Source organism: Balaenoptera ricei, chromosome 5 (genome assembly GCF_028023285.1).
Source record: "Balaenoptera ricei isolate mBalRic1 chromosome 5, mBalRic1.hap2, whole genome shotgun sequence".
In the NCBI taxonomy this organism is placed as follows: Eukaryota; Metazoa; Chordata; class Mammalia; order Artiodactyla; family Balaenopteridae; genus Balaenoptera; species Balaenoptera ricei.
Window position 1 is genome coordinate 31500326 of NC_082643.1, and position 12346 is coordinate 31512671.

Genomic DNA, 12346 nt, shown 5'->3' on the forward strand with positions numbered 1-12346 from the left:
AAAAGCACCCACTCGTTAAATGAGCAATGGGGATCTCAAAATAACTTGTTAATAGATCCAGCTGCTTGCAGCGATGTCTCTTTTGTTGATGATCGTGAAACTGAAACGTAACGCCCTCTCCACAGAAAGCAGGGAGTCTCCCAGCGTGCACTCAGGGAGGTACTGTATCAGCAGATGTTCTGCTCCCATCTCGTCTGCATCCCCCTCGCAGAAGGGAAGCTCGGCTCCGAGAGCCTGGCTGGAGGAGAGCCACCTGGGCTGTGCAGCCTTCCCTCTGCAACCACAGAAAGCGATCACTCAGCAACAGGACCCTCTGGTCATGCCGAGGGACTTGCCGGTACCTGCCCAGGCAATGGGGAGGTTCTTAGCCGGGTTTAACGATCATCGGCAGAGATGAAAGCCTCCCCACCAAAGACGGCTCAGCTGATGGTAAGGCAGACCCAACATTTGGTTTTGGGAACTGCTGAACGTGCATGACATTTTAATGTAACACCAGGTTCACTGCCTTCAAGATGTAACCCCACGCCTCACAAAAACAACGCATTCCAGAAGATGCCAGGGAAGGGCCAAATGAGTCTGGAGAGCTGGAGAGCAGTGCAGCTATTTTCAATATGCTAATTTTCTGATCTCCAGAAATGCAGCCCAGCCTGAAAGCCAGTAGCTATGATCAGCCTGAAGCCCTCCTGCATCATGTGGGCGGTATGGAGAGTGCCAGTCAGTTAAGAGGGTTCCAAGCTGCCACTGGCTACCTAAGGACCTTGAGAAGTCACTCTCTGGACCTCTGTCTCTTCTTCTACGAAAGAAAGATTCTCTGAGATGCCCTTACCCCGCCCCTGGAAGCCTTCCATGACCCCTGCCCAGCACAGCTGGCTCCTAGACCTTCTCGACAAGCCTTTCCAGCAACTCAGAATAAACATCAGTGAGCCCATGACTCATGGTGCGCTCATCTCTACAGAGCTCCCGGCCCGCCACCCTGTATAGTGCTGTCTGGTGGTCCTGAGCAGGCAGAAAGCCCCCCGTGGTCAGGTTTGGGTCTCTCCCGCTAGTGCCCTGCCTGGTGCTTTTAGACACTAATGTGTTTGTTGAATGAGATGAACCTCTTCCTCTATCAGAGCAAGTGGGATTCCTAAGGACAGGAATGGGAACAGTGAGAATAATACCCAGCTTATAGGGGGTTTTTAGAACTGCATGAAATAACACAGGTACTGAGGCATCCAAACAAATGTTCACCCCTCAGCTTCCCCTTTTGAATGGGATGAACCTCTTCCTCCATCAGGGTGAGCGGGATTCCTAAGGATGGGCATTCTGTTCCCACTTGCACCTCTGGTCCTAGAACACGGTAGGGGCTCACGGTCACATGAATGAATGCACATGCAGGTGCTCTCAAAGGTCCCACTGTCCCTAGTTACCTTCTGCCTTGCATTACGCTCTAGCTGTCTCTCTAGAATCTAAGCAATCTGAGGGTTGGGTTGGTGTCCTATGTTTATTTTGTATCTTCTGCAGTCTCGTCAATTTTGCTAGGCATGAGGCACTCTGTAGGCTAGTGTATATGTGGAAATAAAGTCAATTACAACAGTATAACCTTGAAACTAGTTAACAAAGGGCAATTCTTTTTGCCTCTAAGAAACACTAGTATCATCCGTTAATGTTTACCAGCTGTTCTACACACTGATAGTAACATAAATAGTCCTTGATCTCCATGAATGAGTAGAAGTTACCAATAAATTCATTAGAAATGTGCCTCTTACACTCACAGGAAATTAACTGCCATTCATAGTAATACCTAGAAAGTGACTAGTAATTCTCAATTCTCTCTAGAAGAATAAGGAATCTATATGCTTTTCATATAACGCCCATTTACAATGCAAAAATACACCTATCCCGAGAAGCCTGGCCACAGCTGCTTTCTTTGAATCTTTTTTGGGGGGAAGATTGATGTTTGGAGGGCTTGTGATTCATTAAAGTTGCTGACCAGTTCAAATACATAACTGCCAACCTGTTCTTTCAGAGAATGTTCCTTCCACTCACCTTGGTACTGCTCTGCCAACCCATGTGTGCACCAAGTGGGAGAAAACCATGCATCACGAGAGCTGTGTACACGTGTCCCCAGATCTATGGATGTGTGTCCTGAGGGCTGGCGTACTATGCATGCTATTTAAGCAGAACTTTGATTTACATGCACAGGGTTCTTGTTTGTGTGACCCTTAGGAACACACGCTCTTTTTCCACAAGGTGACCAGAACGAGGCTCTGAGTACAGAGCCAGTCCTTCTGTAGCTCTTTGTTCCCTGGAAGAAAATTCTACAAATGTTGACTCTCTTATTTACTCTAATGAAAAAGCTGTAGGCAGTCTCAAGTCTGAGTAAGCGTGAATGTTAGAAAGGTCCCCCTAGACTTACAATGCATTTTTCAATGTTCTGTCTGGGATGGCAATATAAATAGAGCATTCAAGATGCTTCTGTTAGGCTACTTCTAAGGGCAAACATTTTTGATTGTTTAAAATAAAGGTTTTAGAATTAAAGTGATTCCAGTGATTCCCAAAAGAATGTTCTCCTTCTAGCCAAAGTGGAGTAAGGTGGATTGGATTTACCCTTCCACCAGAAATAACCAAAAATACTCAGAAAAAAAGTACATAAAGAAAAGGTTTTTGAGACACTACATATCAGTCAATGAAGGAAAATGATCTCTAGAAGAAAATGGAAGAGAAAAGCTTTGTGACATTAGCTTAGACAAGGATTTCTTAGCTACAGCCAAAAAACATGATTCATAAAAGAAAAAATAATCAATTGGACTTTATTAGAATTCAAAATCCCTGCTCTGCAAAAGACACTGTTAAGAGAATGAAAAGATAAACCACGGCCTGGGAGAAAATACTTGCAAGTCATATATCTTATAAAGGAATTGTATCTAGAATATATAAAGGAGTCTCAAAACTCAACAATCTAATTACAAATGAACAATCCAGTTTTTAAAAATGAGCAAAAGAGGTGAACAGATACTTCAGCAAAGATGGTAAATAAGCACAAGAAAAGAGCATTAATCATGAGGGAAATGCAAACTAAAACCACAGGGAGACATCGCCACACAGCTATTAGAATGGCTAAAACTAAAAAGACTAATGATACTGAGTGTTAGCAAGGATGTGGGACAATTTGAACTCACACACACTTCTTGAGGGAATTCACAATTGTCCAGTGACTTTGGAAGACAGTTTGGCAATCTCGTAAACAACGAAAACATACCTACCACATGACCCAGGTCTTCCGCTGCTAGCTATTGACTCAAGAAAAAGAAAGCAATGTCCACACAAAGACGTATACACGATATTCAGTGCAACTTTATCTGTTAGTAGCGCCCAGTCTGGAAACAACCCAAATGTCCATCAATAGGTGACAAGACCACTGAACTGTCAAATATCTTTATGATGGGACGCTAGTCAGCAATAAGTAGAAATGAAGTACTGATATATGGCAACAGCATGGATGAATCCCCAAATAATTATGCCAAGTGAAGGATGCCAGCTACCAAAGACTATCTACTGCATAATTCCACGTATATGAGACACTAGCATATATAAACTAATCTACATTGCCAGAAAACAATATGGAAGGCACCTGGGGAGTAGTAGGTAGCAGGAAAGGTTATGGATAAACAACAAGGTCCTACTGTATAGCATACGGAACTATATTCAATATCCTGTGATAAGCCATAATGGAAAAGAATATGAAAAAGAATATATATATTTGTATACCTGAATCACTTTGCTGTACAGCAGAAATTAACATAACATTGTAAATCAACTATACTTCAATTAAAAAAAAGGCACGAGGAAACTTCTGGAGTGATGGATATGTTTGCTGTCTTGATTGCGATGATAGTTTCATGGGTGTAGACACGTGTCAAACTTCTCAAATGGTATGTGCTAAGTATGTTTGGTTTATTTTGTATCAATTATACCATAATAAAAAAAAATACTAAAAAGACATTGATTTGCCTTGGGGGATTTTGCAGCAAGTCATCATTTATGATTTAGCCATTTGGCAACTGTTCATTGAGTTCCTATCTTGTGCCAAGCACTGTGCTGCACTAAAAACAAGCCAGCAGAGGACGGTTTGACACCTTGACCACTGGTGCAGCCTCCGAGGGTTTCCACTGTCCTACTGTGCTTAAGGCATGGAGATCCCGAAAGGCTGTGGATAAACAACTTTTAACTTCTATTGTCAGTCTCATTACATGTAAATTGCTTCAATGTGTATCATCTTGTTTCATATGCTGTGATAACAATTACACACTCATTTTGAAACTGCGCTTGTGCCTGCCCAATCATTTGCACAAATAACAGAATTCATCAAGAAAGAACCACACCTCCTGTTCCCCCTCCCCAACCCCAGCTCCACTAAGAAGGACTTTCAAGAAAACCAACAGGAGCGAGTAACTGTGCTCCTTGTTCTCGGGTAGATGATCCTGCGCCACGGTCTAGTTTCCTTTACTTCCTCTTGTGAGGGTTGTGGAGAGCATCGTTTGCTGTGTTCCCCAAAGTCCTGTAGACCATCATTTCTTATCCCTGAGATTTTCTATTAAACCATGATTTTAGGCCACTAATAATTAGCAAAACTATCTTTCGCTCTATTCACCTTGCGGAAATTTGACTCTTAGTGTATGAAACGTTCAGAGAAAGCAAAGGCCAACGTGATACGCACGGGGTCTTCAGTGTAAAAACCCTGGAAAGTGACTTTCTTTTATCAACCAACCCACAAGGCCATACCATTCCACCGGCATAAACAAATCTCTAAAGGATGAACCATTATTTCAGTAGTAATACCATTATACTATCGGTCATCAAGCCTGTCAACATTGTCCTTAACAATACAGAAGTACTTGAAAAGGGGTTTCTTACCCAAATTACATGGGCTGAACTTGGGCAATAAATTTTCCAAAAGAAAGTAGGAAAACCTTCAAATATAAAAAAGCTAAATTAGCATGACCGTGTATAACTTTTTTTGAGCCAGAACTAGAGAAACTGCTTGCAAAATGAAACGAGAAGCATATTTTAAGTGACATAACAAACCAAGTTATCCAAGTCAGTATTTTGTAGAAACTGCTAACCACCACTACATCTGTAATTGAATAAATTAGAAACCAGCTCAGAATTTACTTTCCATATTTACACAAGCCAAGAAAGGTGACTCCTACGAAGAATAGTGAATATAAGATTCAAAATTTGGCAACAAATGAGATGATCCCAGCTGGCCCTGGACCACTAATAATGTTTTTGAAAGATTGGGTTATTAGATTAACAGTTGTAGAAGATGGACTCTATTTATGCAATGTTAAAGCAAACATTTTTATTAACCAAACAGTTCCTAAATTGCAAGCAGAAATGGGAAACTTGATCTGACACCTGTAGCAAATCTGAGGGCCTTCCCTGGCCCAGAGCTCAGGGTTTGCCATCATGGTGCACATTTCTCTTACACTCTGCTCAGGAGGGAAAAGAGCCACACTTTTTCCTTTACATGAAGTTTGTTTCAAAGGTATTCTGAAGAAACGCTTCTTTCCTCATCAGTTTTCAACTCTTGCTGCCTCTCGTGGATAATCTACCCCTATTCTTCCCAAAGCCTCGAGAACTTTCTCAGCTCTCCAGTTGCTTTGGGTCCACAGTGTGTGGCTGTGGATCCTTCATTTAACAGGCACCAAGAGGCTCTACTTACATCATGCATGGAGTCCAGAAGCTTGGTCAGTTGGTAGAACCTCTGCCAGCTCTGCCCGGAATTGTTGGGACACTTCGTTACCATCTTCCTCAGTTCTTTGATGTAATTTGTCCTCATTTCTTCAAACGCAGCCTGGCTTTTGAGGCCATCCTTTGGAACTGTGTTGAAGGAATACCGACACGTAAGTTCCCAAGTTGGAAAACAGCTTTAACATCCTCATAGTTAAATGGCTTAGACTATTTTGAGGTCATGAGGCTCACACTTTGAGATTGATACTGAATCTCAATTATTACATTTATGAATAAACATGGCAGCTATATAACGGTTAACCTTTGTACACACACATATACAAAAGAATAATAATAACTGGTTTATTGGGTGTATGTTATAATGCACTTTGCTTATATTAGCTTGCTTAATCTTGACATCAGTCTTACGACATAATCATTATGTTATTCTCACTTTACAGATGTGGGAACTGAAGATGGGAGGTTTAATCACTTGCACAAGGACACAATAAATACATGGTAGAGGAAGGGTATAAACCTAAGTCTGTCTGTTTCCAAAGCCTGTCTCTTAACCACAGTGCTATACTGTCTTGTGGCCTGTCATCAAAGTTTTTATGAATCCAACTTGCCAATACCTCAAACGTAGGAAAATATACTTTGATTTTCCAGGACAACTGGAAGAGACACAGACAATCTAAGCTGGGGCTGGAATTAGAAAGCAACATGTTCATATTCCAGTTCCAATGTCAAAGACACTCGGGGAAACCTGCCATCTACCAGGGGGAAGACAGTGTGTGGCAAAGAAGCACTTCCCATCCTCTTTGTTCCAAGATCACATGACCACCGAGGCACTGTCATGTGACCGCCCAGACAACCTGCTGGCAGGTCTGTGCACTGGTTTGTGTGTGTGACGGGTAACACAACAGTGCTCTGCATACAAGGCAAGATCAAAAACTTTCGAAGAGAAGAAACGACATTCATCATTATCTTCGATAAGATAGAAAATTAAGGGTTATGTTTTCTTCTTTCCTTGTACGGAGCGGCTGGCTTTCCTAATGAAACAAAAAACATCTCACTAAAAATAATACTTTGAAATTCAGCACCTGGAAGGATATGAGTGTTTCTGTGACCTGAAAGGAGATGCTCTTTCCCAGGACACACGTGAACACACTTTATGGAGAAGGGGTGCACCAGGGCCTGTGTTCTGTGAGGAGATGTAGGGCAGAGTGTAAGCTACAGGTGTCCCCTTTGAAAATCGACTTACATGTTTGCTTTTGTTCACTACAGCCAATATGTACTTACGCTTATGCTTTAACTCTGAAAAATCAAATCACTTAGAACTTTCATTTTTGGGTGATGAAGATAATAAAAATTCACCTTGTGATACAGAGTCTGAAATTGCTCTTGCTTTCACTTCTTAAGTGCACATCCTATTTGCTAATTTACAATAACTGGTATAAATAATAACTTACTTGGGCCATCAGCTCTTTAGAATGGCTAAATATGTTTTTGAGTGTTACGTGTAACCCTGGGAGCAGGAATACCACTGTTTCCAAATAAACCCCGTTGTCCTATATAAAGATACAGATTATCTTGCAAATTAACTTCCCACATGATGCTACTGATCTTCTCCTTGAGTTTAATTGTTGAGGCTTTTGATTTGTCGTTTATCTAAGTCTATTTTTTGTGGAGAAAAAATAAATCCCTAATGGCCACTGCACAATTTCCTGAGGCTGCCACAATATTAGTTGTGGTTTAAAATATTTGACATTCACGTTCAGAATTAAATATCATCCATTATGTAACAGTTTATTTTTCTTTGCAATTAAACCCTTGTTTTAAAAGTATAAAAAACGTGAAGAAGGATGGTAATAACCAGGACGTTAATAGTGAAACTACAGATCCACTTTCTACCAAAACTTTAATGTTAACCCAAAACGTTTCAAAAGAAACTGAAAGTTTGCAAATAAGTGCCTACACTGCCCACCCACAGATAAACATTTATTTTTTTTAAGTTTCAAAATGTTATGGAGTAAACCTTTAGTTTTTCAGTATAGATACTTATGGATGTCATACCTTAAAAAATTACCTAAAATTAGAATGGAGTGAATACATTTACGATTATATTTCAATGCTATTTGGTATAGCTACTAAGATAAACCAAAAGCCTTCATATTTCTGATAGCTGTGTTATCAAAATTCTCAAGATTATGAATAACTTATATCAAATATTACTTGTATTTTACTGCTGTGACTGAAATATATTGTACCATTTTCCCAGCCAGATATTTTAGAAGTTGAAACAAACCCACAAAAAAAGAGAACTTAGGCAAAACCTCAAATTTTGGAGGTCTGCCCAGATTTTCTGAATTTACTTATTAAATGCAGCAGGGCTCCTGGAAATCATCCAAAACCTATGGGCTGGAGAAGAGCAAAGAGGCAACTGGGTGGGAAGACGGTCTGCTTTCCTCTGTGAGCAAAAAGAACATGATCTTCTCTTGATGTCACTGCTTAAAAACTTTCCTGATACACTGGACATCAGGTGTGTAATTTAACCTTCTAAATAAGAAGAAAATTTTTCACACATTCTATCACAGATTAGCAAAATAGGCTTGCAGCAAAATAAGCTGCAGTTTAAGCTGCAGTAGAATTCTTTACTTCTGTTCTCCTGCTTTTTGATTTTGCTTTTTCTGCATCTACAAAAATCAGCCTTGAATGTACTGAGCTACTTGGAAGCTAATAAATTAATTCAGGGAGCGTCAAAGTGATATCAGAATTGATTATAGGCTGACTGATTAAATGGATGTAAAAGGATAAGACACCAATTACAATGAGTGGTCAAAGTTTATAAAGGATTAGTATCACATGCATTTTTAGAAAAAAATTAAATTCTATCACCCATCTGATATAATTTTTTTTTTAAACATTTTTCTAAGAGTAATGATTAGTGACATAGCTTGGAAAGGGGAATAAAATCACTGTCACTGAATTTCAAGAGTACATTTCCAGGGAATTCCCTGGCAGTCCAGTGGTTAGGACTCCGTACTTTCATTGCTAAGGGCGTGGGTTCAATCCCTGGTTGGGGAACTAAGAGTACATTTCCAAAGTTATATTTCAGAAAGGATAAACTGGGAACCTCAGAAACCTTGAGGAACACTGGAGCAGGGAGCAAAGCCTGGTTCTACTGACCCTGCAGACGAGGGGCTGCAAACACAAGCTCCTGGATGTGGGCTGAGTGTACAGGGAGGAATGCAGGGACCGGCGGGGCCTGCGGTAAACTGGGGAGAGCATGGGCTGCCCTGTACAAGTGAAGTCAGTGAAAATCAAACCAGACAAAAGGCCAAAAGCAACCTGAAAAGCCTTGCCGGCCAAGTGAAACACAGCTGGGAAGCGCTGACCCCACCTCCCTCCCACGCTGCTGGTCTGTCCCTCTGCTGGAGTCCAGCCCAGCCTGCTCTCCCTCCAATCTCCCTGCTGCCGTCACCTGCCAGGGCCTGCTTTCCACTTCCTGCTTGGGGCAGAGTGGGAATCGCTGGGAGTGAAGGCCAAGGCCCTGGGTTTGAGTCCTAACTCACCAAGGAGGCTGCACAAGTCACACCTGCATGCCTCCGTCTTGGCCACTTGAGAACGGGGGCGGGGCTACCCATCCTGCAGCGTTAAATTAGATGATAGATAAAAACTCTTTGGAAACTGAGAGGTGCTAAACGTAGGTGGAGCAGGGACTCAACCACATCATCCACATCTACCACCGCCTCCCCGCTTCCTGTTCTACCCGTCTCAGGCTTCACTCTTCCCCAGACCCAATCCTTCCTTGCTGGAAACAGCATCTCTTCTTATCCATCCCATCCTCAGTGCTTGGCTGTGGACGCCACTTCCTTCCACGTGACTCTACTGAAAACCGCCCTTTCTCCCAAGCTGCTGATTCCTGGACCAAGGGGAGGGCTGGGTGCATCCTGGATGCTCTTTTCAGCTTCCAGGTAGTCGCTCAACAAACTCTCCTCCTTTGAAGTCCTCGCCACTCACCCCGGCGTCCTCGGCATTCAGGACATTTCTCCGTTTTCTCAGTGGCCCACAGCGCTTGGCTCTGGGATTTCCTCTCCATCCTGTCTCTTGCCATCATTCCTGGTCTCGCCCTCACCTGATGGGAGCTCCCTCAAATTCCTGCCCCTCTGTGTGAAAAGGCCTGTGCCGTTGTCTGGGGAAGAAGTGCCCAGCATCCTTGCCAAGGCTAATCCTGCCCTCCCTCGTCTCTTCTGGCACCGTCTGCCGTCGACTTCTCTCCTCTCATGCTTGGTTCCAGGTGCCTAAAAATGCTTCCCATCAATCTGCAAGTCCCTGGCTGTCTGGCACCTGCCTGATGCCCAATGGTCAACCCCAGCAGGCTTCTGTCAGCATTCTCAGCTTTCTCTGGAAGCGATGCCATTAGTCATGCCGCTCGGGAAACCTTGAACTCTTGGCACCTTCCCGGTTCCCCTACCTCCCTGACAGTTCTGTCCCTGTCCCTCAGCCGCTGCAATCCTCCTTTCCAGTAGCTCAGTGGCTCTTTCCTCTTCTTTCTGTGCCTCGGCACCCCACTCGCCATTGGACTTTCATTTTCTACAAGGATAATTTCAAGTTTATATCTTGATACCCAAACCTGTCTTCTGAGCTCGAGTCCCCCAGTTTCCCCCTCTTTCAGCCTCGCTATGAGAGGCTACCTCTGACAATCAGCCCATCCAAAAGAGAAGTCATTTTACATTCCACAGAATCTGCTCCAAGTCCTGACATGAACGTATTTCTCTTCATGGTATCACTGCCATCTTAGTCACTTCTCTGCACTCAAAACCTAGGTCACTTCCGACCCAGACTATTTTTATTTCCCCTTCTTGTCAGCTGCCAAGGTCAACTCTGCAGTGTGTCTTGAATGCGTCTGGTGCTGTCATCATAGCATCCACCATTATTTTCCAGGCTGTTATTTCAACAGCCTCACAGCAGGTCTCTAGGCTTCTAGTCTGGCTCAATTCTCTGTCTGGCTTGGCCTCTCTCCTTCCCCGTCCCATTCCCTCTCATCCGGTTTATTGTCAGACACATGTTCATAAAGCCATGAAGGATCCCTTTGGTCATGTCACCCTACTGCTCAGAGCCTTCGGTACCACACTCCCCTGCTCGCCTAATAGACACCAGTTGTCTTCAACAGGTGGGAATCTTCCGGCCCAATCTGCATCCCAACCTTATTCCCCACTTCTCCCCAATCCAATACCACCTGATGTGCCTTGAAAAATTTAGTGGATACAGAAATGAGATAAAAAAAATTAAAACATTAACGGGCAAAACAATTCCCGAGAACTAAGTGCTATTGCATGGCTCTGCTTCCCACCCTGCCACGCTCGCTCACGCCGTTCCCCGGCAGGAAGGCCAGCTCCTGCCTCAGATTCAACCCCTCACCCTGGCAAAGCTCTCCGAGTTGCAACATCACCATAAATCCCTCCCTGATACCCAGAACTGAGCATGCGCTTCTCTTCTCTGAGTCCCCAGAGAAGAGCCCCCTCTTCATCTCTATCACGGTAGATAATCCCTTTCCACAATGTATTAAAACTACCTTGGAATTCATCTTACGGTAAAACTCTCTGAGGGTCGAGACTATACCTCATTCATCCCAGTAGTTCCTGAATTGCCCAGTCCCACCATACACATAACAGGCACTTAACAAATCCGATGGATGAAGGAATCAAGGCAGATGCTCTACCCAAAGCTTCATACTCTGCAAGTAACTTAGTTCATCCGACACCAAAGCCCTCCGCCCACCTCCTCCTATTTTTTTTTCCATATCGACTACCTGACCCTATAAATAGGCAACTCTCCTACAGGGGAGATGATGTGACAATGTAGGAAAAGGGCCAGGTGGGTGTCAGTTTACTTGTGCTCAGCAGCAGCAACACTTTCATTACGGTGTATTCCTCAAAGGTGAGCTGCAGCCGGACAAACTGAAGGCTGATCTGGTGCATCCCCTGGCAAAGCTCATACATGGCAGACTGGTGCATCTTCTCTCTGCAAAGGAAAAGCAAAGATGTCTGAGAATGCAACGTCCATGATCAGACCCAGACTGGCGAGAGATCTGAGTCAGATCTCTCATTTGCTTTTGGCTTCAGTATGGAGTAGAAGTGTACTTGCAAGGCAATTCAGCTGCCTTGCATGGTGACTGGTAAATTGCTTATAGACCAACCCTGTCAGGCTGTTGACTCGTCCATTGGGAGAATGTGTCAGAAGCACTGAAACCAACCTTTCTCAAAGCATGCCATGATTTCATTGTACATCAAGAGTGACAACAAGTGATGGTGGGCGTGTGTGATCCTGAGATTGTCCACCAAGCAGAGAAGCTGCCGTGATGTGGGGGGAAGCCTGGAGACGCCTATTCCTCTTCGGCCAGAGATCCCAAGCGCTTACTATTCGGAAGGGCTGTGTTAGATGCTAAGGATGCAGGACAGCGATGAATAGTCTCATATCCACATGGACCCCTTTACAGAGGTCGTGAAACGTGTCCGTTAACTCTTTGCAGCGGCACATTTAAAAAGGGAAATCAGACAACATTTTAAAAGATTCCTCAAATGGAATCTCTCCAGTACACGGAGAAAGTGATATGGGAGTTTGTGTG

General features: G+C 43.4%; 1 protein-coding gene across 2 annotated transcripts in view; it reads right to left on the minus strand.

The window, feature by feature from the left end:
• The window catches only part of NR3C2 (nuclear receptor subfamily 3 group C member 2), a 370452-nt gene that overhangs the window by 26987 nt on the left and 331119 nt on the right, over positions 1 to 12346 (minus strand). For both annotated transcript variants that reach the window (XM_059922588.1, XM_059922589.1), the window contains exons 7-8: positions 11612 to 11742; positions 5708 to 5865 (exon numbers count right to left, since the gene is read on the minus strand). In XM_059922588.1, coding sequence (XP_059778571.1) covers positions 5708 to 5865; positions 11612 to 11742 — 289 coding nt within the window. The remainder of the gene's footprint in view (positions 1 to 5707; positions 5866 to 11611; positions 11743 to 12346) is intronic.